General features: G+C 35.9%; 1 protein-coding gene, 1 long non-coding RNA gene and 1 pseudogene across 6 annotated transcripts in view; 2 read left to right on the forward strand and 1 right to left on the reverse strand.

Moving 5' to 3' along the window:
• Positions 1-26,806, reverse strand: LOC139364190 (uncharacterized). Of its 2 annotated transcripts, XR_011625574.1 has the most exons (5): positions 26,719-26,806; positions 25,919-26,063; positions 8,507-8,613; positions 7,156-7,258; positions 1-139 (listed from the first exon to the last, which is right to left on the reverse strand). It is a non-coding gene; the product is annotated as an uncharacterized lncRNA (long non-coding RNA). The 2 variants fall into 2 exon arrangements; XR_011625575.1 differs by lacking the exon at positions 8,507-8,613.
• LOC105467451 (autophagy related 2B) overlaps positions 1-27,626 on the forward strand; it is an 80,842-nt gene that overhangs the window by 29,416 nt on the left and 23,800 nt on the right. For 2 of the 4 annotated variants that reach the window (XR_978896.3, XM_011717057.3), the window contains exons 7-28: positions 1,180-1,276; positions 1,809-1,994; positions 3,016-3,170; positions 3,262-3,367; positions 4,097-4,358; positions 6,310-6,460; positions 7,186-7,278; positions 7,418-7,606; positions 10,348-10,621; positions 12,264-12,366; positions 13,537-13,732; positions 14,031-14,173; positions 18,465-18,622; positions 19,006-19,178; positions 19,944-20,094; positions 21,044-21,243; positions 21,403-21,483; positions 23,191-23,297; positions 23,464-23,556; positions 24,763-24,833; positions 25,301-25,377; positions 25,626-25,796. Coding sequence is in view for 3 of the 4 variants with exons in the window: in XM_011717057.3 (XP_011715359.2) it covers positions 1,180-1,276; positions 1,809-1,994; positions 3,016-3,170; positions 3,262-3,367; positions 4,097-4,358; positions 6,310-6,460; positions 7,186-7,278; positions 7,418-7,606; positions 10,348-10,621; positions 12,264-12,366; positions 13,537-13,732; positions 14,031-14,173; positions 18,465-18,622; positions 19,006-19,178; positions 19,944-20,094; positions 21,044-21,243; positions 21,403-21,483; positions 23,191-23,297; positions 23,464-23,556; positions 24,763-24,833; positions 25,301-25,377; positions 25,626-25,796 (3,237 nt within the window). In the remaining variant the exon portion in view is untranslated. The remainder of the gene's footprint in view (positions 1-1,179; positions 1,277-1,808; positions 1,995-3,015; positions 3,171-3,261; positions 3,368-4,096; positions 4,359-6,309; positions 6,461-7,185; positions 7,279-7,417; positions 7,607-10,347; positions 10,622-12,263; positions 12,367-13,536; positions 13,733-14,030; positions 14,174-18,464; positions 18,623-19,005; positions 19,179-19,943; positions 20,095-21,043; positions 21,244-21,402; positions 21,484-23,190; positions 23,298-23,463; positions 23,557-24,762; positions 24,834-25,300; positions 25,378-25,625; positions 25,797-27,626) is intronic. The other 2 variants (XM_011717058.3, XM_024788412.2) reach the window with 2 other exon arrangements.
• Positions 12,475-12,571, forward strand: LOC112424210 (small nucleolar RNA U13; annotated as a pseudogene).

Genomic DNA, 27,626 nt, shown 5'->3' on the forward strand with positions numbered 1-27,626 from the left:
CTGTGGGCAGAACAGGGGAGCCATGCCATTGGAAGGAGTGAGGGCCTTCCCTCCAGGTCAGCCTAGCTGAAAATCCAGGTCTGGATCTGCTACATGGCCTTGTGCAATTCACTGAATCTTTGTCAGCTAATTTCTTCACCTGTAAAACAGGAACAGAAATGAGAATTAGAGGAAATGTATATAAAAGCACTTAGCATGGTACCCCAATGCTAAAAAACGAAATGTGATAATAATGATTAATTTTACTGGGTAATGTCTTCTTAGGTCATAGAAATTTCTCAATCATTATGTAGTTTATTTATTTATTTATTTTTTAGAATCAGAAGGAATCCCTTTTCCTCCTGGGGAAGAAGTGATTTTCTAGATATGAGTGTTTTGTTAATTCTATTATTTTTCAGTTGCAAATGACATAAAAATAATAGGAGTCAGTGTTAACAGGAGGCGAATGAAAAGTAAGGCAAGGATATTCTGCTTTTTAGAATGTGATATAGACAATAGAGTAATTGCTTTTGTCAGAGTATTCAGGAATCATCAGGAGAGTGGGATGGAGCTTTTATTTCTAGATGGAAAAGTGGGCAAAGAGTTGGAAAAGAGAAAGGAAGTCTACATAAGCACCATCTTCTATCCACATTTCTGTACTGGCTTCCCCTTACATGCAGAGCAGGCTTTGTGGACCACAGGAGGTACTGGGAGGGCACAGTGTTGGTGGAGAAGGTCCTTACGTGCTCTGCTAGAGTATGATTGATAGCGTACTTAAGAAAGCCAACTTTATTTGTTGTTGATGTGAGTCAGACTTTAAGGATTATGATTTTAGTCTTTTGAAAGTCAATGAATACTGTACTATTGCTACCTTAATATTCATCCTTGGAGACTATGTCTTAAGTCCTCCTCAAATACTTTAAGTACTCAGAAGACTTGAAGAGACAAAAAGTATAACATTGGACTTGTCAGCATGGAATTTCTCAGGAGGATTTTTCCTTTTAGAACAATAGTTTGGTGGCCTCTAAATCTTTTCATTTAGATGGTGTGAATTAGTAGAGAGAATCTCAGATGAAGGACTCCGAGACTAAAGACTCAGTATTCATCTCAGTTCACTAAAATATACTGACCTTTATGGTGATAAGGTGTTATAAAGAATACTCCTCCTGAATAGTTTTGTTTTGTTTTTTTTCCCTTAAGTTGGATGTTGATGGACAGATAGACTCTATTCATCTACTCCTGTCACCGAGACAGGTGCACTTGCTTTTGGATATGTTGGCGGCTGTTGCTGGACCAGGCAAGTATAATTCTGTTATTATATATACTTGTTACTTTTTTAAATTTTAAAAAACTTTAAAATATGTAATGTATGTACATGTAGGAAAGTCTCTTATTTTTGATATGTGAATTGAAAGAAGCAAATAAGAATCTTAAGTAGTTAAATTTGATTGGGTATTTTGAATTGTGTTACCGTGGAACATATTCACATTCAGATTATGTGTGTCACATTCTTAACTTTTCTAAAATTGTTCTGAGTTCTTTGGTTGGGGATAGTACTTCATACAACCAAGAAAGTATAATTCTTGAACACAGTAAGTGGTGCACATTTTAAAATATTTTCAATGGCTTCTGTCTATCACAGATAAGATTTTGGGATTCCTGACTAGTTGCTTAAAGCTATTGCTTAGAGCTCTGACTCATTAAATAGCAGTAGTTTTGCACTGTGGTGTTCAGGTCCCATTGTTGTTCCATAAATGGGTTTTGGGAAAGAAATGCTTAATTAACTCCAAATTTAATTACTGTTTTGGTTTCCTTTTGTATGCTTGTAGAAAATTCTAGCAAAATAGGGTTAGCTAATAAAGATAGGAAAAATCGACCCATGCAGCAGGAAGACGAGTATCGAATTCAGATGGAATTAAACCGGTATTATTTGAGAAAAGATTCCCTCTCTGTGGGTGTATCTTCAGAGCAAAGCTTTTATGAGACAGAAACAGCTCGTACACCTTCTAGCCGTGGTAAGCAACTCAAACAGTTGACACCAGAATCATATATTATAATCATGGATACAATTACACTTAATTTTGGCTGCTGTGAACAGAAGTTTAGGAATGAAAGAACAAAAATATCCACAGTGTAAGAAATCCACAACTTTTCATAATTAATCACAACATTATAGTAATGCACCAGCACATAGGTGCTCTAGTATATTTTTTTGATTTTGATTGTATAGTTTTGTTTTGTAAATGATTTAGTCTAAGGAAAACCAATTTACAAAAATGTAAATTTGTGTGAAAAAGTAGGTAGCTATATATTTTGTCAAATTATTATGTGCTCATGTAATGATTTATAGATTAAGAAACTACTAAACTACTAAAGTTTGATAAGGAAACTTTCCTTTCTTGATCTTTCCATCAGTTATATGTAAATAATAATCTCTACCCAGCTTACTTTACATTTATAGGTGTTTCACAATGTATAAGTGCTAATAACATAAATAATATGAATCAATTTAAGTATGGAATGCTGGACAAAATGAGAAATCAAAGCCTGCTAAAAAAATTTTGGCCATAATAAACTTCATTTGCATGAGGGTAAAACAATCCCAAAAGAAGGAACTGAAATGTAAATGGAGTTCCGAGTAATGTTTTTGGCTCTGAATAAAAGAAGTAACTGTATCCAGATGAAACTAGAGGTTGCGATATATTTATACTATTTTAAAATCTGATTTTAATTCCTAAACTGGCATATCACATTAAAAATATACCAAGTAATACTACATTTGTATATTTAAAACAAAAGAAAACATATTCATCAGTAGGATAGCTTCCTTTTTCATTAATTTATATTGAGTTTTTACTATGCCATTAATATTTTGGATTCAAATAAATTACTCCACTGGAAGTAACATAAAATTTGGGACATCGCTATATCTCACATAATCTGAAGGAAGAGGATTGTATTAACGTATATTAACTTACTTAAAAGACTTGAATTGGTGGGATTACAATACAAGTGACATAGTTTAATTCTCTCTAGAAGAAGAAGTATTCTTCTCCATGGCTGATATGGACATGTCTCATAGTCTCTCTTCTCTTCCACCCCTTGGGGACCCCCCAAACATGGACCTTGAGTTATCATTAACTAGTACATATACAAATACCCCAGCAGGATCTCCATTAAGTGCTACTGTGGTAAAGTATTACTTCATTTTTCTTCTGGTCTTGAAAAGTTGCTTCTAAAATTCTACACTTCATTCATGTGCTTTAAAAAAATCTTTTATAGCTTCAGCCCACTTGGGGAGAGTTCCTTGATCATCATAAAGAACAGCCAGTAAGAGGGTCAACATTTCCATCCAACCTAGTTCACCCAACATCTTTACAGAAGACATGTAAGTAAAGATAGACATTTGTTGTTAGTTTCTGCTGGAATTTTTAAAATGCCATTCTACTGGTGCTTTTCTTTCTTTTTTTTTTTTCTTTTTTCTTTTTTTTTTCTGGTCTTGGCCATTTACAAAGTTGAGAAAGCAAAAATGAACCATTGTTAAACAATTCACTGTGAAGTGTTTTAGAATAATTGCTCATTTATTGTATTCTTTGTGTATTTAAATACTTAAATATTTTTAGTTAAAACTACACTGTTAAGTTTCATATTATTATTGCAGTTTAGGACCCTCAATCAATCATGTGATTTTTGTTTCACTGTTTACATTTTCCTTGAAAGAGAACCTCAGGTTTCTTTTCTGCCAAATTTAATTGATATACACCCAAGGCTTAAAGGAAAATTTGGCCAAATTTAGTTGATATACACCCAAGGCTTAAAGGAAAATTTGGTGAGCATACTGGAAAATCTTGAGTTTTCCAGTATGTTTTTATTAATGTAAAAGCTTGATTTGTACATTTACTGTTGTCATGTACTCTTGTACTTCAGTACAAAAATCTTAGATATAAGATGCAGCAAGATAGCAGTTGGTTTTACTTACATTAATTGTTTAATATCATTCAAACTGTTGTATGGTCATCTTTTTTAAAGCTAATAAATGAGTATATGTTTTATAATTTTGATATAATAGTTTTATGTGTTAAATTTTATGTATATAATTTTAATACTTGTATTTCAGCTCTCCCATCTAGATCTGTTTCAGTGGATGAATCCAGGCCTGAACTTATTTTTAGACTAGCTGTGGGAACTTTTTCAATCTCTGTGCTTCACATTGATCCTTTATCTCCACCTGAAACGTCATTGAACCTTAATCCATTGACACCTATGGCAGTAGCTTTCTTTACTTGTATAGAAAAGATTGATCCAGCAAGGTTTTCAACAGAAGATTTTAAGTCTTTCCGAGCAGTGTTTGCAGAAGCTTGCTCACATGATCACCTTAGGTAAACTCTCACATATGTGTTAATGATCCTTTAAACTTCCACACATGTGCTAATGATCCTTGAAAAAGAACCACATGTGGACTTTTGTATCTGCCTATCTGCATTTGTTTTTCTAATTCACACTATTTGTAAATGAATGGAATGAGTGAAGTTTTCTTGCAATGCTGCAAAGATGTTTATTGTAGAATCTTTCATTCAGGTTATTTGGCATGCGAAATAACAGATCTAGATAACAGGAGTTTTCTAAGTGATCTCTTTAGCACCCTGCCCAGCTCTTGTCAACTTTTTTTTAACCACATTCTGCCATCATCCCTACTGACACCATTGCAATTGTGAAAACAGTTTTTATTATCACTGGCATTAGCAGAGATGGCAATGGTGATGAAAAATAAAAAAATACTGTTGGAACTGATCCATATGCCACTGGCCATAGGGTGGGAAACATTACCAAGGCTGATAGTGAACTTGAATGCTACGTTTCAACTTCTGCTTAAGAAAAATCAAAGCTATCCAAATAGCCAGTGAGTGATCCTTTCATGGATTGAGTCAATAGATGAAGAGATAATTGAATTTGTAATATAGTTTTTTTTGTTTGTTTGTTTTATTGTTTTTTGTTTTGAGACAGAATCTCACTCCATCGCCCAGGCTGGAGTGCAGTGGCACAATCTTGGCTCACTGCAACTTCTGCCTGTCAGGTTCAAGCTATTCTGCTGGCTCAGCCTCCCGAGTAGCTGGATAGTTTTTGTGTTTTAGTGGAGATAGGGTTTTACCATCTCTATTAAGACTCACCATGTTGGCCAGGCTGATCTCGAACTCCTGACCTCAAGTGATCCACCTGCCTTGGCCTCCCAAAGTGCTGGGATTACAGGCGTGAGCCGCCGCACCTGGCCTTTAGTATTGTTAATGAGCAAACTCTGTTTATTTTAATGTGAAGGTGATCTATAAATTGTTGAATGATGTCTTATACAGTGGTTTAAACGTATCATATATATTAGTATTTTTAAAAAATACTTTGGGCTTTTATTTAATCTTTTTAACTTTTTTTAAGTATGAAAATTGATATGAAAAGTAGTGTTACACCTAATACAAGAAAAACTTTACAGTTTAGGATTACAGTATTTGTAATCAAACTGTAAAAACATTTTGTTTTCTTCTACCCCTTCTTTTTTTTTCTTTTTTTTTTTTTTGAGACAGTCTTTTGCCCTGTTGTCCAGGCTAGAGTGTAGTGGTGCAGTCTCAGTTCACTGCAACCTCTGCCTCCTGGGTTCAAGCGATTCTCGTGCCTCAACCTCCTAAGTAGCGGGACTGCAGGCATGCAACCCACCCCCAGCTAATTCTTGTATTTTTTATAGAGACAGGGTTTCACCATATTGGCCAGGCTGGTCTCGAACTCCTGACCTTAGGTGATCCGCCCACCTTGGCCTCCTAAAGTGCTGGGATTACAGGCATGAGCCAGTGTGCCTGGACTTTTTTTTTTCCCCCCCCATTTTTGACAAGGTTTCAAATATCTGCCAGTAGGAAAATATAACAAAAGCAACAGAAAATAGAGGTAGACCTCATTTGGGCCTCACTGACTAAAGTTTTTGAAATATTGCGTGATGTTTTTAGGTAACTTTAAGAAACTATTTTATATATTTTACAGATCTGAAAGATTTTATCTTTGCAATGTAAATTTTTAATTGTGGAAGAGGAAGGGCAGTGTTGAGAAATAAATAGATCCTGAAAAATCTTCAATCAACAGAACTGATTTTTTATCTTAAGGAAAGGGAAATTTGAAGCAATCTTTCTGGTTAATTTCCTTAGGAGTATTAATTATTGATAACAACTTGAACTTGTCAGACTAGGTGGATAATTGTTAGATGTTAACACTTTGTTCTATTCTTTGTCTACTTGCACATTGTTTAATCTAGAAGTATATGAATAATCTTAAATGGTGCATTTTTTATAATAGATTTATAGGTACTGGCATTAAAGTATCCTATGAACAAAGACAAAGATCAGCTTCCCGATATTTTAGTACTGATATGTCCATTGGGCAAATGGAATTTTTGGAGTGCCTATTTCCAACTGATTTTCATTCTGTTCCTCCTCACTATACAGAGGTAAATGTTGAATACTTTTTCTTTAAGATTATTTTTTAAATCTATCTTGCTTTTTAATAATTGTATGAGTCAGTGATTTTCTTTAAAAATGTATAGAAAGTCATATAGGAGGAATATTGTCATTTTCTTTTTGTGTTTGTGTTCTATTGAAACATTTTTAAGAATGTCACTCAGCATCGTTATAAGGATCTGTTAGAATTTTAGAGTTGACTTGTTTAGGAATGACAGGTGGGTTATGAGAGAAATGACTTCATTTCACTCATGTTCAAAGCACTCTTCATTTCAGAAGAATTTGATTATTGAACAAATAGTTATTGAATGTCTGCTGTGTGCTAAGCACTGTTCAAGACAAGTTAAATGTTTTGTGTTCATTTACCATTATTCTGATATTTTCCCTAATGTAAAAGTGTGACCTAAAGAAACTTTAGAAAACTGTCAAAGTTACATTCATTGATGTTACTTTGACGCTATACTGTTTTATTTCAACAACACTTTGTTGGAAATGAATTTATTTGAATCCTCGCTTACATTTTACCATGAGATATCACAGGAGTTAACTAACTTGTCTAAGGTTCACATTGCTAATAAGTGACAAAAATGAAACTTAAAACCAGATTTCTGACTTCAAAAAGCCTTTCTCACTATTATATGGGCACCTCTGTAAATTCATGTGATTAATTGTAGGTTAATCTTACCTTTAATTTATCTTCGTCTTTGCTTTTAAGCTTTTAACGTTCCATTCCAAAGAAGAAACTGGTTCCCATTCCCCTGTGTGTCTTCAGCTTCATTATAAGCATTCTGAGAATAGAGGGCCCCAGGTAAGAGATCTTTTTCTATAGTTGCCACCTGTAAATTTTCATCTGATATATATTTTGTCACAATTAAAGATTTTAACCCAATTTTATAGTAGTTTTTAGTGATTGGATTAATGCCCTTTTTTTTTTTTTTTTTTTAAAGGGTAATCAAGCAAGACTTAGTTCAGTTCCTCAGAGGGCAGAATTGCAAATTAAATTAAATCCAGTGTGTTGTGAGCTGGATATCAGTATTGTGGACAGGTTAAATTCCTTGCTTCAACCACAGAAACTTGCCACAGTAGAGATGATGGCATCCCACATGTATACTTCATATAATAAGCATATTAGTCTGGTAAGTATTCAAAAGCTGCAAATACTAATCATAATTATGGTTAGCTAATAGGGTTATTGAGATAATTTCTGAACTTAAGTATTTTTAATAGATTAAACAGTATATATTGTTAAAACAGCATTATTTGTAATAATAAAAAAAGGAGACATCTGTTATGTCTTGATAGTAGACTAGCTAAATAAGTTTTGATATACACTGAATGAAATGTCATGTGGTCATTTAAAATGATGGTTATGGCCGGGTGTGGCGGCTCCCGCCTGTAATCCCAACACTTTGGGAGGCTGAGGTGGGAGGATCACTTGAGGCCAGTTTGAGACCAGCCTGGCCAACATGGCGAAACTCTGTCTCTACTAAAAATACAAAAATTAGCCGGGCATGATGGCACCCATCTGTAATCTCAACTACTCAGGAGGCTGAGGCATGAGAATAGCTTGAACCCAGGAGGCGGAGGTTGCAGTGAGATCACATCACTGTGCTTCAGCCTGGGTGACAGAGTGAGACTCTGTCTCAAAAAAAAAAAAAAAAAAAAGAAATAAAATGATGGTTATGAAGATGGTATAGCAACATGAAGAAGGCTCATCAAGAAGGATTAAATGAAAAAGTAGAATATATTGCTTTATGTAAACTTGTCACACCTGTGTAAATAAAATTGATGTATAGAAAAAGAATGCCTGGAAATATGCCAGTCAGTAGCATTGCTTATGTTACAGTGGAATTAGGTTTTCATTACTTTTCCATGTCTATCTGAATTTTTATAAGCTGTGATTATAACGTCTTCATAAAATTTTATCTATTTATATATTTGATAAATGACTTGAACTACCTAAAACATGTAGCCCAAACAATATGGGATATACTTTTGAAAATAATCTATTGAACATCACATTATATCACTTTTACTTGGATCTGGTGCCTGGGGTCTTTTCTCAGCAAATTAAGTCAGTCAGGTTTGCAAGAAGTCTATTAGGAATTTTGGGGCCAGAGGACCAGGATCAGATGGAGACAACCTTTGTTAAAAAGAAAACGAAAAAGATATTTTATTTTTCTACTTCTTTGCTTTTCTCTTAGTATTGAGTATTCACATCAAATTAGCATTCTTTATTATTGTTATTATTATTGTGACAAAAATCTGTTGCCCAGGCTGCAGTGCTGTGGTATGGTATTGGCTCACTTCAGCCTTGACCCCCTTGGCTTAAGCAATCCTTCTACCTCAGCCCCCCAAATAGTTGGGGCTACATGCATGTGCCACCCAGTTAAGTTTTTGTTTTTTGTCTCCCTATGTTGCTCAGGCTGGGCATTCTTTATTTGTTACTGTTATCAATTGCTAGTTATTTTAGTTTCTGTGGGGTAGTCTCTGTATTAGCTGTTAACTATATATGCAATCGGATGATGGTTTAATCTGTTGGGTTATTTTTGCCTGAGAGTGGTGGTTAATATTAGCAAATCAATTGGGGAAGAGTTAGAATAGATTTGTTAAAAATCCAAGTCTAGATGGGTGTGGTGGCTTGCACCCATAGTCCCAGCAACTCAGGAGGCTGAGGCAGGAGGATTGCTTGAGCCCAGGAGTTTGAGACCAGCTGGGTGATACAGCAAGACCTGTTTTTTTTTTTTTTTTTTTTTTTTTTTTTGAGACGGAGTCTCACGCTGTTGCCCAGGCTGGAGTGCAGTGGCGCGATCTCGGCTCACTGCAAGCTCCGCCTCCCGGGTTCCCGCCATTCTCCTGCCTCAGCCTCCTGAGTAGCTGGGACTACAGGCGCCCGCCACCGCGCCCGGCTAATTTTTTTTGTATTTTTAGTAGAGACGGGGTTTCACTGTGGTCTCGATCTCCTGACCTTGTGATCCGCCCGCCTCGGCCTCCCAAAGTGCTGGGATTACAGGCTTGAGCCACCGCGCCCGGCCATGCAAGACCTGTTTTAAAGAAAACAAACACACACAAGATTTGTACGTCTAGCATATGAAGGGAATTTTCTAATCATGGAGGTTAGAAATGGATTGAAGAAACTGGGGAGTATTATAAGCTAGAGCGGAATAAAGCTTTTTAAGTTTCAATATATTTTAGAGAAAAAATAGAAATAGATTTCTTTTTGAATGGCATGTTCTTTGACCCTTCTATTGTAAGGTGGCTTTGGGTAAATGGTGCATATATCTTGGTCTCATAGAGCCATTTGATGAGCTCATGCCCTTGGATTGGATAGGAGCTCAGGGTGCATCATTTAGTGAATATTTATTTAGAACCTGTGATGTGCCAGCCTCTGGGTTTTATCTTAGAAGTACAAAGTTGAGTCAGAGATTGTATTTGGCATAATTCATCTGATTTCACATTGAGTCTTTAAAGTCATATATTGGTAGAAAAGTCTTTCCAACTGAATGTTGGACACTATAGTGATTTTAACCATATTGAATTTGTTGGTAGGCTAATTTACACAGTATTTATAAATTTATAGTAAGATAAATATTAATCTGTAGTGCCTTTGTCTTCACTTTGGCTCAGTTTTTAATTTGATTTTTTATTTCAGAGTTTAACTTTTGCCAGTAGTTTTCACTTTTGCCAATAGTTGTTGCATTATAAATTTGTTTTTACACTAAATTAATATGGTAGTGGTTAATTTGAATTGACTTTTAATGCATTATACCAAATGGGGAGATAGTGATTATATATATTGTAATGTTGAATACTGTGTCATTTATGTTCATGTACTTAATTTAATATTTTGGCTTATTTTTGATGTTTTGTGTTTTAGCACAAGGCTTTCACTGAAGTGTTTTTAGATGATTCACATAGTCCTGCAAATTGTCGAATATCAGTGCAAGTTGCCACACCAGCATTAAACCTTTCTGTTCGCTTCCCAATACCTGATCTTCGATCTGATCAAGAAAGGGGACCGTGGTTTAAGAAGTCACTTCAGAAGGAGATCCTTTATTTAGCCTTCACAGATCTAGAATTTAAGACTGAATTTATAGGAGGATCAACCCCAGAACAAATTAAATTGGAACTTACCTTTAGAGAACTAATTGGTAAGATTGAATGTGTCTGTAAAAGAACCATACTAGATAACAAACAACTGCTACTGAAACTTACATCACAAAAGTATCTGACAGCCCCAAAATATAGTAAAATTAAAGCACATTATGTTAAATCAAGAGCAACAATGTCTTTCTAGTATTGTATACAAATATATGATATAGGTAATTTTTTAAAAACTAAGGATGATGATTCATTCACTTTGTTAAAATTCCTGTTTACTGCAGGAGAATATAGTACTTTAGCCTACATTTTTATTATCACCTCTCATTTATTTATTGTAGGACTGATAACAGAACTTGTTGAGTGTCACTGTATGTTAGATATTATGCTAAGCACTGATACACATTGTCTTGTTTTTTTTTAGTCATCGTAATCACCATATGTTTATTTTTCCAGTTATTTTTATAATTTAATAGATGAGACAGTCTGTGGACTTAGAAGCAAGTATCTACCAAGATCATGTTGTAGTCAATGGCAGAATCAAGATTTGAACCCAAGTCTGACAGTGCTTGAGCTTGAGCTTTCAACCATTATACTAATTGCTAGTGACTTTTATTTGTAAAACTTGTTTTGATTTTTTCTGTATTACTTTGTTTTTGTCAGTTAATGAAGGGAATTTATAAAAACTTTGAAGTGAACCAAGTCTATGAAGACCTGGAAAACCTTTTATCCTGTGGTTCCTAGACCACCTGCCTCTGCCACGACACCCTCTCTCTGCAGCCATACTCCCGCCCCGCCATGAGAATAGTTTGCACAAGTTCCCCTTCTCTCTCAGTTTTACAGATCTTAAGAGATATTTAAAATGAACTTTTGTCAATTATGACTTCATGAAAGGGCCTTCAGGTGTTGTGGGATCATCCCTTATTTCCAGTGGTGAGAAACTCATTATTCTGCAGGAAAGCCATTTTTCATTTGTAAAATGGATTGAAAAAACATGTATAAAATTTGTTGTTGTTGTTGTTGTTGTTTTTGTTTTTCAGAGTCTTGCTTTGTTGCCCAGGCTGGAGTGCAGTGGCGTGATCTTGGCTCACTGCAGTCTCCATCTCCTGGGTTCAAGCAATTCTTGTGCCTCAGTTGGACGCCACCACACCCAGCTAATTTTTGTATTTTTAGTAGAGAAAGGGTTTTGCCATGTTAGCCAGGCTGGTCCCTTAACTCCTGACCTCAGGTGATCTGCCCACCTCAGCCTCCCAAATACTGGGATTACAGATGTGAGCCACCATGCCCAGCCCATATAGAATTATTTTGAACAGAGGTATTTCTTACAGTGCTTCGTACAAAATACATATTTAAGAAATGTAGTTATTTTTCTAGTGGTAGATTATATAGACTTTAAGAAGAAATAATCACTAATAGCACTTAGTAAGTGGTAAGTGCTTGCTGTATTTACTGTGTCATTATGCACTTTATGCAGTATACATTGGTACTTAAGAATTTGAGTTTGAACACAGAATCTTTAATTTATTGGCTCATTTTGTCTACCGCATGTGCACATGAAACCAGAAGGATTGCAAAATGCTGTAGTACTTAAGGTTGCATTATGTTCCTGATTGAGAGGATCTTTGCTCCTCCATCTCTTCTTTTAGTACTTGAGAAGAAGCGCATTTCAGTAAATCAGTCTTGTTTTCTTAGGATCATTCCAGGAAGAGAAAGGAGATCCATCTATTAAGTTTTTCCATGTGTCTAGTGGAGTAGATGGAGATACAACATCGTCAGATGACTTTGACTGGCCACGGTGAGTAAGCAAGCACATAGGTTTAATAGGATTTTCCTTTTAACAATAAAATATTCTTTTAAACCAACATTTTGGCTATTAAATATAAGCTAAACATGTCCATCCTTGACTCTTTTGTGGTTCATAAGTGTGATGATGGGGTGTTCACAGGAATGTGTGAGATGTGTCACCTTCAAACCTTGTTGTGTCATTTTTCTGCCTGCCTTGCTTTACTCCTCTCCACTGTCTGTTAGGCTGATCAGATTCTTAGGATGGGTGTTGCTCATACACACCTGGTAATTAGCATGAGTTTAGAGCACAAGTTTCACAAGAATTGGATCTACTTCTGTTAAGTAATTCAGAAGCACGATTTACATTGGGATATATATCAATTCGGACAAAAGCCCGTGATCATTTACGAACCAAATAGCACCACTACCTAGGGAATAAGAGTTATAGTTGCAGCACAGCTATTCTCTTTGAGGGTTCCATGCCTCCTTATAACAATGGGTGGATATGGTCATCAAAGGAGAATGAAAAGTCTGTGCTAGAGATGTTCTGTAGAAGCTTAGGAAAGGAAAGGGATTACTCTGGAGTAAAAAGCTCTTTAGTTTTTGTAGTCACAGGCTGCGTTAACTCAGTCGTCTTTAGGTTTTGTGGCTACAAAACAGCACCAGCCGTTTATTATTGAAATTCCTAGAGGAAAAGGTAACTTTGTTGTTAGAGTTTTGAAACTGTTTCCTAATCAGTTTCTCCCTTTTCCCTTTGAACAACTGATATAATGTAAGATTGATATAACATGAGGTTTCTTAGGTAGACAAGTATTTTATTATAGCGGAACAAACTATATGTGAGAGGATTTGGGTTAATGATAACTAGAATCCTTAGGTAAAATTTGCTGACTTTTAATGAAATTTAAAAATAACCTTTTTGCCCCCGAAAGGTCAGACCTTCAGTTAGCCAAGTATAAAATGTTGATGTCTTTCTGTTACTTACTTGTTTCAGTTCCACACTTTCAAGTTTACAACATGTTCATAAGTGGGTTACCTTAGACATAATTAGACTTTGTAGAGAAGTTTAATTCTATCATTAAGATTTAACCAGTGGTGTTTGTATTAATTTGCACAAAAGTTAAAAGTTTTGCTGTATACACTTAGATCTTGGTCTTTTAAAAATTGTCTTTGATATCAGAATTGTACTGAAAATAAATCCACCAGCCATGCATTCCATTTTGGAGAGAATTGCAGCTGAAGAAGAAGAGGAGAATGATGGTCCCTACCAGGAGGAAGAGGAAGGAGCTGCTCATTCCTTGAAAGATGTTTGTGATCTAAGAAGACCAGCACCATCTCCTTTTTCTTCTCGTAGAGTAATGTTTGAAAATGAACAGGTAAGATAAAAGTGTGAGCAAGCTACAAAGGAATAATATTATTATTCTCTGTCATAGAGCAATGCTTTTAATTTTTTATTTAAAAAAATGCTCTTTGTACTGTTTTTGCTAGGTCTTAAACTTCAAAATTAAATAATATCTGTTTTTTCTTGGTGTATATTTTCTCCAGTTAAATGTTTCATGCTTATTTATTTCTCACATACCAAGTCCTATGGATAGGCTAAGAAGATGCTACTACTATTTTAAACATAAAATGGTTATTTGATGCTTTTTTTTGCACTAAACTATTATGTTTTAGATGGTGATGCCAGGAGACCCTGTAGAAATGACAGAATTTCAGGATAAAGCAATCAGCAATTCTCACTATGTGCTGGAACTTACGTTACCAAATATTTATGTAACACTACCTAATAAGAGCTTTTATGAGAAGCTTTATAATAGGTGAGTTTATACCCATTTAGTTGAATCTTGGGAATCAGACTTTCTAATTGTCTCCCTGATTTTCCTCTTCCCCCTTTCCTTTCCTTGCCTGAATATTATTTGCCATCTCTGTGTACTTTGTGTGGTGTTGGTGGTGACTATTGCCGTTATGATGTTCTATTGTCATAGCAGAGTTTCCTAACTAGCGTGGTGCTGGGTGTGTGAGATATTTATTTCCTCAGCCCTGAGGTTGGCTGATTGCCCTCTGTCAGCTTACTGCAGGTTACCGATCCAATACGATTTTTTTTCTTCACATGCGGTGACATGAAGAGTTAGGAGATACTAATACAGCTAGCCAATGCTGGAGTAGAATCAGAACCCCAGTCATTGTACAAGAAGCATCTTTTCCTCAACAGTCAAAAAGATACCTTGTTGGAATTCAAAATTCTACGAACATGTACAAAATTTAAATTTATTATATTTAGATACCCCTCAATATTTATGCCAGGCAGATATTCTGATATAAATGGAATTCTAGGTCATAGACTCTGAAGGCCTTGCGCAGTTTACCTAGCCTCCATAAGACTCAGCATTCTCGTCTGTAAAATGGAGATGATCCTGGCTCCCACCTATAAGGGTTGTTTGGAGGATTAAATGATACAACACTTGGAAAGTTCTGAGAACAGTGTATGGCATATCATAAGCACTTAGTAGTTGTCTATTATAATTTCTACCCACTGAAGGGATTTCTCTGTGGCATACCTGAAAGATTGTCATGTAGGTTTCTAGAAAAAGAAGTCCTTAGTGTTTGTCATCACTAGCTTCCTACATGTAGACAAGTTATTCTAGTTTCCATTAATCTTCAGAAACTTCAGACTGTTGTTTCTGCTGTAGGATTACTTGGTATCAGATATCACTCGGTATTTATTCCTTAAATGTTAGTAATAAACCCTGGGTTTTCTCACTGGGTGTCAATGACTTTTGCTCTTAGAATCAGAAAATTAAGTTCTAGGATTCTTCTAGGGTTCACATTACTTCAGTGATCTTGAAAATGAGATTCAGAGAACAGTCCGCTCGGGTATAGGAAGAAAATGTTCGCACTTATGTTTAACTTAAAAAATAATCGTTTAAAATTTGTATTTTTATATTTGTTTTATAGTATACATTATAAATAGCACCTAATTTATATTAAATTCACATTAGAGAGATTTCAAATTGTTTTTAAATGTTGGAGTTTGTTTATATATGATCTGCAGTTTGGAAATGACTGATCTCTAGGCTCCTCCTTTTATTTCATAGTTCAGGGCTGTCTGCAAAGAGCTGATGTATGTGCAATGCTGAGATTGAGGGAAATGAAATGACTCTTTCAGGGCCTAGCCCAGAGATCAAAAAGACTTGACCCATTTTTTTTTTGTCATTCTGCACTGACTGAGCAGATTGCTTTCGATTAAATCAGGGTATCGAGAACAGTAATACATACCTTAAACATTCATTTTATAAATATATATTTATTTACCACTTCATTTCTAAATACAGGACAAGGCCTTTTCTTTGAGTATGAGCCGCTGATTGGAATTCTCTGTTGTCTTTTTTTTTTTCCTTTTTTTAAATCCTGCATGTGGCATCTGACTACTTTGTCTTTTTTTTTTTTTTTTGCATAAAGTGTAGCCAGAAGGCATTGTCTACTGTTTTTAGTACCAGTTTCTTTAAAATGGAGTGAAAAAAATTTTTTCAGAGATACCTGAGAGGAGAATCTTTGTAGGTTTTTAAGACTTTTTTTTTTTTTTAACCGTCTGCATTAACTAAAACAGCAGTTTTTATTTAAGCTATACTTATATTAACAAATACAAGCAGATTTGACGCCAGACACAGTCTTTGACAAGTATATAAAATATATAACTCCACTGATAGGAAGGTTCTCAGCTCTGCTAGAGAGACGTCCAGCAGCAGCAGGCAGTTAGCATACTGAAGGCTTCCATTGTTGTGGCACTTTGGAGTAACTGGGTAGGTGACTGCTTAAGTCAGGGAGTATGTATTAGAGCGTGTATTAGAGTATGTATCTGTTAATCTGGGTAGTTGGTTTAATGGATTGCTTAAGAGAGTTTCTATTCTATTAAATACCTTCCACTAACCACTTTTTGGTCTCTCAGGCCCCTGGAATTGCGTAAATACTGAAGCGCTCCCTCACTCTCTGGGATCGTATAAATCTTGTATCTAACTTCCTCAGGGTTTGCATCCTTTGCCCGTTATTCGGCTTTGTATTTTCAAATTCATATGTTTAAACAATTTTCAAACATTCTCAGAGAAGATTTGCAGTACAGTACAAAGAACTCCCTGTGCCCCAACCATTTGAGAGTAAGTGGCTGACCTGAGTCCCTTCAATGTTTAGTACTTGAATGCGTATTTCCCACATACTTGGACATTCTACGTTAACTGGCAATTCAGCTCTCAGAAGCAGGAAGCTAAACTGGATACATACTACTATAAGATCCTCATACCCCATTCAAGTTTTACTAAATATGTCAACACTGTCCTTTTATTTATTTATTTTTTCTGAGCAGGAGTTATAACCAACTTTGCCTTTATATATTTAAAATGTTGGTTTACTCCTTTAGTGCCTTGGTCAACAGGCTCTTTTTAGCAATATGGTTTTAGGTACAGGAGAATTTTTTCTGTGTCAAAAATTGTTTAAAATAGAATGTAAAAAAGAATTCTCATTGCTTTCATTAAATATGTATTGAGCATCTATTTTGTTTCAGCCTCATAGACACAGAGTCATGGTGATATGTTCTTACGTATCTTAAGCATTGTTTTGTTTCTTGATATTTCTTGATATTACAAGCACCATCCAATATTTGATATTATTAATGGTATCAGGACTGTGTTTAGACAAAAATATAAATAAAGAGAAAATAATAAGTGGGTGGATTATAATCTCCTGAGAGTCGCAATCCTCAGTCCTGGTGTACACCTTCTAGTAGGACTTCAGAAGCTCAGGAATTGGCCTGGCAGTGGCTTCTCACAGAAGGGGGCAGGGCTACCCCCCACGTGGTGCCTTGACTGGTATTCACACCAGGCTTTACGATGAGTTTGGGTTTTGGCAGCACTTTCATGTGAGTCACGCACTGTCCTCACCAACTGTCTGTGCCTGTTACGTGACAGCCACTGTGCTAGGTGCATGTAGAGATGATCGACACAAGTCCCTCTCTTGGGTGGCTTGCAGTCTGGAAAGGGGAAACGAGGAAATTCAGCAGGGTGCTGTAGGTGCTGTGATTTAAGTGGGTCTGTGTGAAGGATGTGCTGTGGGTCCAGATCTTACAATGGGCTTCCTAGAAGACACGGTGAAGTTTGAGTTTTCTTGAAAGCTTTGAGGATGGATGAGGGAAGGAGGCTAGGACAGGGAAGGATGAGGGAAGGAGGCTAGGACAGAGGGCCATCTGAGCAGTGACAGGTAGTTCCTTGTAAAAGTAGGATGTGGTGACAGCCTAGGTATGATATATGCCTTCCCATTGGTTGCCAGTGTTGATGGGGCTAGTCTCACTAGTCATAAGGGTTTTTCTCTCCTTATTTTGTGCTCCATATGCATTCTTCATCTCTTGAAGTCTTCCCAGTGAAGCTGTGCTTTCTGTTGTTGATGAGAGAAAAAGCAGGTATCTCTAGGGAAAGTACTGAATTGATCCCACAGGTAAATACTTGCCTTAAAAAAAGAACTGAATTGGGAGCTGGATGTAATCAACATAATCTGGACTCTCATCCCCATTTTTCCACTAATTAGCCATGTAACCTTGGGAAGGTCACATAACCTTTATGAGACAGTTTCTTCAAGTGTAAAGTGAGAATAATGATTCTGCCCTGGACGCCCCACAGGACTGAGGGGAGGGTCAATGAGATGATGCGGGATCAGTTCCAGTTTACAAAGCGCTCTCATATAGGTGAGCTGTCTTCCTTTTTTGTTCTTTGTGGGTTTTTATTTTTCATGAGCTTCTGTCTCTAAGGTATATTTTGAAGTATAATATGAATTTGTAATTTGATGTATATAACACAGGTAAAATTAGGCAAGTATCTAGTTAGGTATCTAATTGTGCAGATTCTTTTGTCACTGCCCTGCATTATAGCCATATAGGTTATTTTTTCATTGAAATAATGCAGTTGTTATTTTTGTTGTTTTTCCAAATTCTTGTAGGATCTAATTTCCATTTTGCCATTTAAAAAGTTATTGTTCATGTGATCTTTTGAAAGGATTTTTTTTTTTTAGTTTGTCTTCTGTTGAACTAGGAGTTATGTACTTATTTTTCAACTTTTGTCTTTATAGGATCTTTAATGACTTGCTGCTGTGGGAACCAACAGCTCCTTCACCAGTGGAGACGTTCGAGAATATTTCCTATGGCATTGGGCTTTCAGTAGCCAGTCAGCTCATTAATACTTTCAACAAAGATAGTTTTAGTCCATTTAAATCTGCAGTTCACTATGGTAATATATTTTTAATTTGTTTTGATTTAAAATACCTAGTTTATCAGTTAACAAAGTACTAACCTTTCAATTGTGGATTTAAAAATCTTTATTTTTCATTGTAACTGTATTTTGTAATTTCTTTTAGTAATGTATAAGAATATTTCCTGTTTTCTATTTGTATATTGAGCATATCATTATCACTTAAATATGTTTTCTTTAGAATGATAGTGTGCACATTGAAGTTCAACGCTAAAGAGAAAAACAAAATATATTTCTATGTTCACACCATATTCTTTGTAAAACTAAGCAGGTTATAAATATAAAATATTTTCGTGATCATTTTTAAGTTGTTGTTTTAATAAGCTATCAGAACTGTGTAATTGTATGTTTATTTCTCATAGATGAGGAGAGTGGATCTGAGGAGGAGACTTTGCAGTATTTTTCCACTGTTGATCCCAACTATCGTTCTCGCAGGAAAAAAAAATTAGACTCTCAGAACAAGAACTCTCAGAGTTTTCTCTCAGTTCTTCTGAATATTAATCATGGATTAATGGCAGTGTTCACAGATGTGAAGGTGAGGTTTACAAATCCAAAGTGGTTTTTCAAATGTATCTTATTTTAAATAAATCTACTAGGATACATATCCAGTGATTGAAGTATTTGATATTTTTTTATTTTTGAGACGGAGTCTCGCTCTGTCGCTCAGGCTGGAGTGCAGTGGCGCGATCTCCACTCACTGCAAGCTCTGCCTCCCGGGTTCACGCCATTCTACTGCCTCAGCCTCCCATGTAGCTGAGACTACAGGCGCCTGCCACCGCACCCAGCTGATTTTTGTATTTTTAGTAGAGACGGGGTTTCACCGTGTTAGCCAGGATGGTCTCTATCTCCTGACCTCGTGATCCACCTGTCTCGGCCTCCCGAAGTGCTGGGATTACAGGCGTGAGCCAGCGCGCCCGGCCAGTATTTGATATTTTGAGGTTGTTTCAGGGACTGATGAAGACCAGTGTTCTGGGGCAAACCATGATGACAGCAACTTTGGGGATTTAGCTTTTGTTGCAGATCAAACTTTGTGTGGCTCTCCCTTTGGAAAACAGGTGCTAATTCTGCTTCTGGGGTGACAACAAAGTACAGAGATTCATCTGATAGAAGAGGTTCCACATAGCATTTAAGTTATCCAGTTTTATTTTTTACCGTGATATTGAATGGTTCAAGGATTAGATTGCTTTGCTGCAATATGGGAGATTTTCCTAATCTGAATCAACAAAGAGCATCTCAAGGGACATGCTTACTTTTCTGCATTTAAATAATAACTTATGTGTATTTCTGATCTTTTTACTAGCAAGATAATGGAGATCTGTTGGAAAACAAGCATGGTGAATTCTGGTTAGAGTTCAATAGTGGTTCATTATTTTGCGTGACAAAATATGAAGGTTTTGATGACAAGCACTACGTTTGCCTTCATTCTAGCAGTTTCAGTCTATACCACAAAGGTAGGACAAACATGTGTCTTGGTTTCTTCTCTTTCGACATGTTTAAATTTCTTGTTTAACAAAGAAAATCTATTGAGAACAGAACTTTGGTATTAGAAATTATTTTCTCTGCAGGGTTCTGATTCTGCTGTCAAAGTAATATTTACAAATTAGAAGTCAACTTCAGGTTCTTTTTTTGCAATAGCTTTGTTGAGATATAATTCACACACCATACTCATTTAAAATATACCTTTCAATGGTTTTTAGTATTTCACAAGAGTTGTGCAACCATCACCGGAGTCAATTTTAAAACATGTTTATTACCCCCATGAAGAAATTTCATACACTTTAGTGATAACCTTTCACCTCTTCCACTCTCTCCTTCCTATAAACACACTAATCTATACTCTATTTCTATGAATTTGCATATTCAGAAGTTTCTTATAAATAGAATCATACAATATTTGGCCTTTTTGACTGGCTTCTTTCATTTGACACACTTTCAAGGTTCGTCCAAGTTGTATCCATACTTCATTCCTTTTTATTGCCAAATAATATTCCACTGTAAAGATAGATCAGATCTTATGTGTCCGTTCATCAATCGATGAGATTTTATGTTCTTTATTCTCCCTTAAGGAATATTTCCTTTTGGTTCCAGATATAGAACTTACCATTTTTTGAGCAGTTACCTGAGTTTACCTTGTTTCATAGACATGAAATGTTTGTGATAGTTTTCTATTTAATTTTCCTAGCATTTCAGAATTTTTTGTTTCTTTAAGCTGTGCACTGTCAGTCATACTAACATTAGCAAAGAGTAGTGGATTATTAATGCCATGCTGGTTTTTGTCATCATGCCTCCTTAAGTTATATTCAGTGGAAGTATGTGGAGTTTTGTTTTGAGTCATGTAAGTTGATTAGCTAATTTCAAGTATCATTTTGTTACTGTTTTTACCTCAATGTGGATCTCTAGGCATAGTGGATGGAGTGATTCTCCCGACAGAAACACGACTGCCCAGCTCAACCCGCCCACACTGGTTGGAACCTACTATTTATTCCTCTGAAGAAGATGGCCTCAGTAGAACTTCTTCAGATGGAGTTGGAGGAGACAGTTTGAATATGCTGTCTGTTGCCGTTAAAATACTGTCTGATAAATCAGAGTCCAATACAAAGGTTTGTGTTTTGTACTTTTATGCCATTAAGTACTTGCTGTTGATTTGATTCTAGTTAAAAATAATTGCATAAAAGGCAACATATTTATTTTCTTGGAGAAACTTTTGAGTTACAGGATTACATGGTGGTAAATGTCATTCTTTGTATTGTTCTGTATAGGAATTTCTCATTGCTGTAGGACTGAAAGGAGCCACACTCCAGCATAGAATGCTTCCTTCTGGGCTTAGCTGGCATGAGCAGGTAAGAGAGCTATTATGTATGTATCAATTTATTTAAAAATTTGTATTGACATCTAATACACATACTGAAAAGTTTGTAAGTCATAAATGTTCAGCTCGGTGAATTATCATGAAGTGAATACTACTGTGTCACCACCTTTTAGGTTAAGAAATAGAACAGTATTGGCCGGGCACTGTGACTCATGCCTGTAATCCCAGCACTTTGGGAGGCTAAGGCAGGCGGATCACCTGAGGTCAATAGTTCGAGACCAGCTTGGTCAACCCTGTCTCTACTAAAAATACAAAAATTAGCTGGGCATGGCGGCACACACCTGTAATCCCAGCTACTGGGGAGGCTGAGGCAGGAGAATTGCTTGAACCCAGGAGGCAGAGGGTGCGTGCTGTGAGCTGAGATCCCACCGCTGCACTCCAATCTGGGTGAAAGAGTGAAACTCTGTCTCAAAAAAAAAAAGCAAAGCAAAGCAAAACAAAACAGTATTATCACCTCAGAATGTAATTGATTTTTTACCTTAAAGTGTGGTCCTCAAAACCTCTCAATGACAGAGTTATCTTTTATGTCATTAAAGGAAGGGAAGGGACTCTGTATCCCAGGACTTGTAGAACACCTGGCATAGAGGAGCGGTGAATGGTGTCTTGAATTGCTTTTATAATCAGAAGTTCTTTAAGTGCAATATTTCCATATAATTCCCTAGGCCAATAATATGATGTTGCTTTAAAGCATTTTATCAGTACTTCTCTCATTAATTTCCAGTTGAACAACATTTTATGGTAATAAAATACAATTGGTTATTTTTCAGAGGAGACTTTGAGGAAGAAGTTACCTTTTCCTTATGTGAGAATGAAAACTAGTGCACTGTGATTGCTTCTCATGTTTCTTGTAAGGGGGAACTTTTCAATTATGCTGGGAAAATAATACATTATTTAAAAACTTGAATGTTTTCAAAATGCTTTTCTCATGAAAGCATTTGGGAAACATGAGGATATCTGACTTTCTGTCTATCTTGTAGGAGTAGAGAAGTGGTTAGTGTGAATAATCAGCTGGAAGGGAGACATTTATCTGAACCTCCTTATTTGTTTGGATTAGAAATATGAGAGAATAGATGTTGGTGAGAGGGACTGGTTTTTAGACTGAGCTAGGTATAAATTAAGGAAAAAGAGCTTCCTTCAACAATGACTTATATGGAAAACCAATACCCCCACACACAATGAGTTATATAGGAAGCCAGATTAATAGTTTTAAGCAGTCTTCAGCAAAATTTATTTTTTCTAAGAATTGTTCCAAGCCAAAAAATATGAAATTATATTATGCATACATTGTTATTAATTTCATAAGTTATGATTTTTCTGAGATTTCTATAGCATTGGAGTTGTCCGATAGGCTTCTTCATTTCAAATTCTAATTTTGTAAATACTTTAAAACATTTATTATATATAAGGTGAATAACATGTTTTGATATACATTGTAAAATGATTATTATAGTCAAACAAATGAACACATCCATCAGTATCCATTACCTTCTTTTCTGATGCAAGTACTTTTTGAAACTAATTCCTTCAAAATGATGATTTTTTTCCTTTTACTGTTATGATTTTCCAATTAAGTGATTTTTTTCTATGAGATATTCTGGTTTACATTGGTATTAAGGATAGTATATGAAACCTTTTTTTTTCTTCTAAAGCAGGGCATTTTAATTTTTTGTGATTATAGATTTTATACTTCTTGAATATTGCTGATGAACCTGTTTTGGGATATAATCCCCCAACTTCCTTTACAACTTTTCATGTTCATCTTTGGAGCTGTGCACTTGATTATAGGTAAGTTCACAAATGGAACAAAATAAAGTTTTATTATTTAAAATACATACTAAATTTTGAAAAAAATACATAATTCGGTAGAGTTAAGATGCAAATTGTTGTTGTTTTTAAAAGAGTTTCTGGAGCCGTATCAAATTGACATTCTTTTGTTTCTCTTTGGCATTAGACCCCTTTATTTGCCAATCCGATCTCTTCTTACCGTGGAAACATTCAGTGTTTCCAGTAGCGTTGCATTGGATAAATCTTCTTCTACTCTCAGGTACCTGTGTAAACTTCACTGTATACTAAACATAGCTGTTCAAAACATACCAACTGATATTTACCTAAACCATTTTATTAAAGTCTCAATTTTTTGTTAAAATAAATGTTCTCTTACTAATAGTGATAACCTTTTACCCAAGTTACCCAATTTTTCTCAGGTGACATGTTTCATCTACCCATTTATTATTGCATTTCATTTTTAGGGAATTAATTCTGGAGATTCTTTTTTTTTTTTTTTTTTGAGGCGGAGTCTCGCTCTGTCGCCCAGGCTGGAGTGCAGTGGCCAGATCTCGGCTCACTGCAAGCTCCGCCTCCCGGATTTATGCCATTCTCCTGCCTTAGCCTTCTGAGTAGCTGGGACTACAGGCGCCCGCCACCTCGCCTGGCTAGTTTTTTGTATTTTTTAGTAGAGACGGGGTTTCACTGTGTTAGCCAGGATGGTCTCGATCTCCTGACCTCGTGATCCGCCCGTCTCGGCCTCCCAAAGTGCTGGGATTACAGGCTTGAGCCACCGCGCCCGGCCCTGGAGATTCTTTAAAAGTTTGCATTTTAAAACATATGGTAAACTTCCCATAGTACCTGTTACACTTTATAATTTTTATTTAATTTTTTTATATTTTAGAGACAGGGTCTTGCTCTGTGTGGCGCAGGCTGGAATGCAGTGGCATGATCATAGCTTATTACAACTTTCAACTCCTGAGCTCAAGCAATCTTCTGCCCTCACCCTACTGAGTATCTAGGACTATAGATGTGTGCCACTATCCCTGGCTGATTAAAAAAAAAAATTTATTTTTGTAGAGAAGGGGTCTTGCTACGTTGCCCAGGCTAGTTGAGAACTCCTGATCCTCCTGCCTTGTCTTCCCAAAAGGCTGGGATTACAGGTGTGAGCCGCTACATCTGGCCCACTCTATCTTTATACTATAGTTTAAACCTTGTGAATTTGGGCATCTCTTTAAAAACTGCCAAAAATTTAGAATTAATTTGAGTAGATGATTTAATCTAATTCTTTACACAATTTAAATATTCCTAGCATTCATAAACAGTTTTTAAAAAATGTTAGATGACAGTTACTAAGTTAGAAACTGCCTATAATTTCAACAGTGTTCATACAAGAAAGAATGATGCAATTAAGCATATAGTGATTATGGGGTATGATACTCAAAGCTTAGTTTTTCAGATGTTGGTTTTATCTTTCTTGCCTCAGAATAATCTTGGATGAAGCTGCTTTACATCTGTCTGACAAATGCAATACTGTCACTATAAATCTGAATAGAGGTAAGAGTTAAAAAAAACAAATGGAGTAGATGAATTCTGCCTCATTTTTGTGTGTGAATAATTTGAAAGCATTTTAACTCTGGGATAATGCTAGTGAACTAAGAATCTTATTAAAGATCCTTAGAGATTAAAGGGTCTTTAAGTATATAGTGATCATGTGGTATATATTCACAGCTTAGTTTTTCAGATGTTGGTTTTCAGTTTGAAATTGTAATGTTCTTATAATGCTAGTTAAGTACATCAAATTACTATATATGCTACAAATTTTTGTTTAAGATAATTTTTGTTTCTAACAAAAAATGAAGTGAATTTTAGGACTTTTATGGGATGAAACTATTTTCATTGCATTATAATTATTTGTAGTGCTCTCTACAATGAATTTTAAAGGAATGCTCGTATTGGGTGTTGGTTGGATACACATTTTTGAAAGCTGTACTCTGAGATTTTCTTAATTTAAAAAATTTTAGATTATGTTCGTGTGATGGATGTGGGGCTTTTGGAGTTAACCATTACTGCAGTGAAGTCTGATTCTGATGGAGAGCAAGTAAGTTATTAAAATAAATGAAAATTTTAAGTTCTATTTTTTAAGAGATTAAAAAATTGAGTTTTTTTCTGTGTACCTAATTTTGGTCAGAAATAGAGTAAATATATTAAAAATGGGTTTATTTAAATACTTTTTTAACGTAGCGAGACAGATTATCATATATCTTATTTCATGTAAATCTATGCAAAAAAAGAAACTTCTGTCTTGTTTGGAAAACATTTTCATCCCTTTTTCTGTGTCTCGTCCAGACTGAGCCCCGCTTTGAGTTACACTGTTCCAGCGATGTCGTCCATGTCAGAACATGCTCAGACTCTTGTGCTGCACTAATGAATCTCATTCAGTACATTGCAAGCTATGGTGACTTGCAGACACCTAACAAGGCAGACATGAAGTCTGGAGCCTTTCAAAGAAGGTCTAAGGTACAGTCAGCAATGTTATTCCTCCAGTCCCTGCCATGTCGTGACATGTTTACATTATTGAGGTCTTCATGACAGTCATAAGGTAGAAAAGAAACTTTGAAAGTCATTCATCTGTTCTTTACCTTCAGAATAATGGGGTCTGGAAGGGTGATTTCATGGGCCTTTTTGGAAAACCATTCTGCTGCTTTGATATTCTTTGTTTCCATTAATCTTCTTAACAAATATCATACTTTTTTTTTTTCTAGACTTAAGTTATTTTCATCTGTCCTAAGGGAAGAAAGAAAACATTTATCATGTAAAAGCTTGTTCTATGCAAGTTGTACGTAAAAATGCTCTGAAAAGATAGATGGCAGGTGTTAGTATTGTTACCAGAAGACTTAATTTATATCATCATATTTTCCCTATTTCTTTTTTTTTTTTTTGAGACGGAGTCTCGCTCTGCCGCCCAGGCTGGAGTGCAGTGGCCGGATCTCAGCTCACTGCAAGCTCCGCCTCCTGGGTTCACGCCATTCTCCTGCCTCAGCCTCCCGAGTAGCTGGGACTACAGGCGCCGCCACCTCGCCCGGCTAGTTTTTTGTATTTTTAAAGTAGAGACGGGGTTTCACCGTGTCAGCCAGGATGGTCTCGATCTCCTGACCTCGTGATCCGCCCGTCTCGGCCTCCCAAAGTGCTGGGATTACAGGCTTGAGCCACCGCGCCCGGCCTATTTTCCCTATTTCTTATCTCTAAGACAATCCAGTTTTTAATGTACTTTCTCATATATGACTTCCTTTTCCTTTCATGATGACATGGTGAGATAGAATGGTTAATGATTAATAAGACCCAGTGATTTTAGATGATTGCCCTAATGAACAGCAGAAACAGCAGCAAACCCAGATATTTTGGTGTCTAGTTCAATGCACTTTTCTGCCCCAAGTGTCACCTTTCTATCTTCTCTTATGTCCAAATTGAAGAATGTCCAGTTTGTTTAGCATTTTTTCTTTTCCAGTGTTGTTCTTTGTGGTCTCTCTTATGAACAGAATTCTCAGTCCCTTTATGTTCTAGAGCCTCTGTTATGTACTCTAGCAAATGCCTGACTGGCATTGTGTTTGTTTTCTTTTGTTCAGGATTATTTTACACTTACTTTATTTGTGTTACATTTCTGTTTGTGACTTTTTGTTCCTGCTGTATTCTCATGATATGGTGATTTATGGCACCCCTCCTACTGTTTATTCCCTTTTAAAAAACATTCTTCTTATTTTAAATTATCCCTTTCAGCTTGGAACTTGCTATTTTAGAGTCATACTCACATATAAAAAGCATGATCTGGGTTTAATGAATCTACAGTTCACTAACCAAAATGGTTAGGTATGGGTGCTGGAACTAAACTCTGAATCACTGTTTAGTAGATTTCCCCTGCTGTGTGTTTCCCCTACTGTGGTTAGGTGTCCAAGAAATGAGGCTTCAACCTACAGGGACTTTATGTCAAAGGGATGAAAGTCATTGCAACCATCAGAGTTGAGGAGATCAAACTTATTTAGTTATCCCCTTTCCCAGCTTTATTGCAGTTTGTTCACCTTGCCTGTTTTCAAGTGCATTGCCTCTTCAAGATCCCAGTTCACTGTGCTCACTTTGAGGTGATGACACGTTTGTTGCTCTTTGCCAGTATCTGTTAGGGTGATAATACTAAAAACTTGAAATATAACAGCTGCTGGGCATAGAAAAGTGAGTAGGTTTCTATTTCTGATGTTTTTGTACAATGTTTTTGTACAGTGTTTCTGGGATAAAATAAATGTAAGTAGTTTGCCTCTTAAGAGCATTTTCAGTTATTTTTAATTAGGTTTTTTGTCT

The sequence above is a fragment of the Macaca nemestrina genome, chromosome 7 (assembly GCF_043159975.1).
Source record: "Macaca nemestrina isolate mMacNem1 chromosome 7, mMacNem.hap1, whole genome shotgun sequence".
Taxonomy (NCBI): Eukaryota; Metazoa; Chordata; class Mammalia; order Primates; family Cercopithecidae; genus Macaca; species Macaca nemestrina.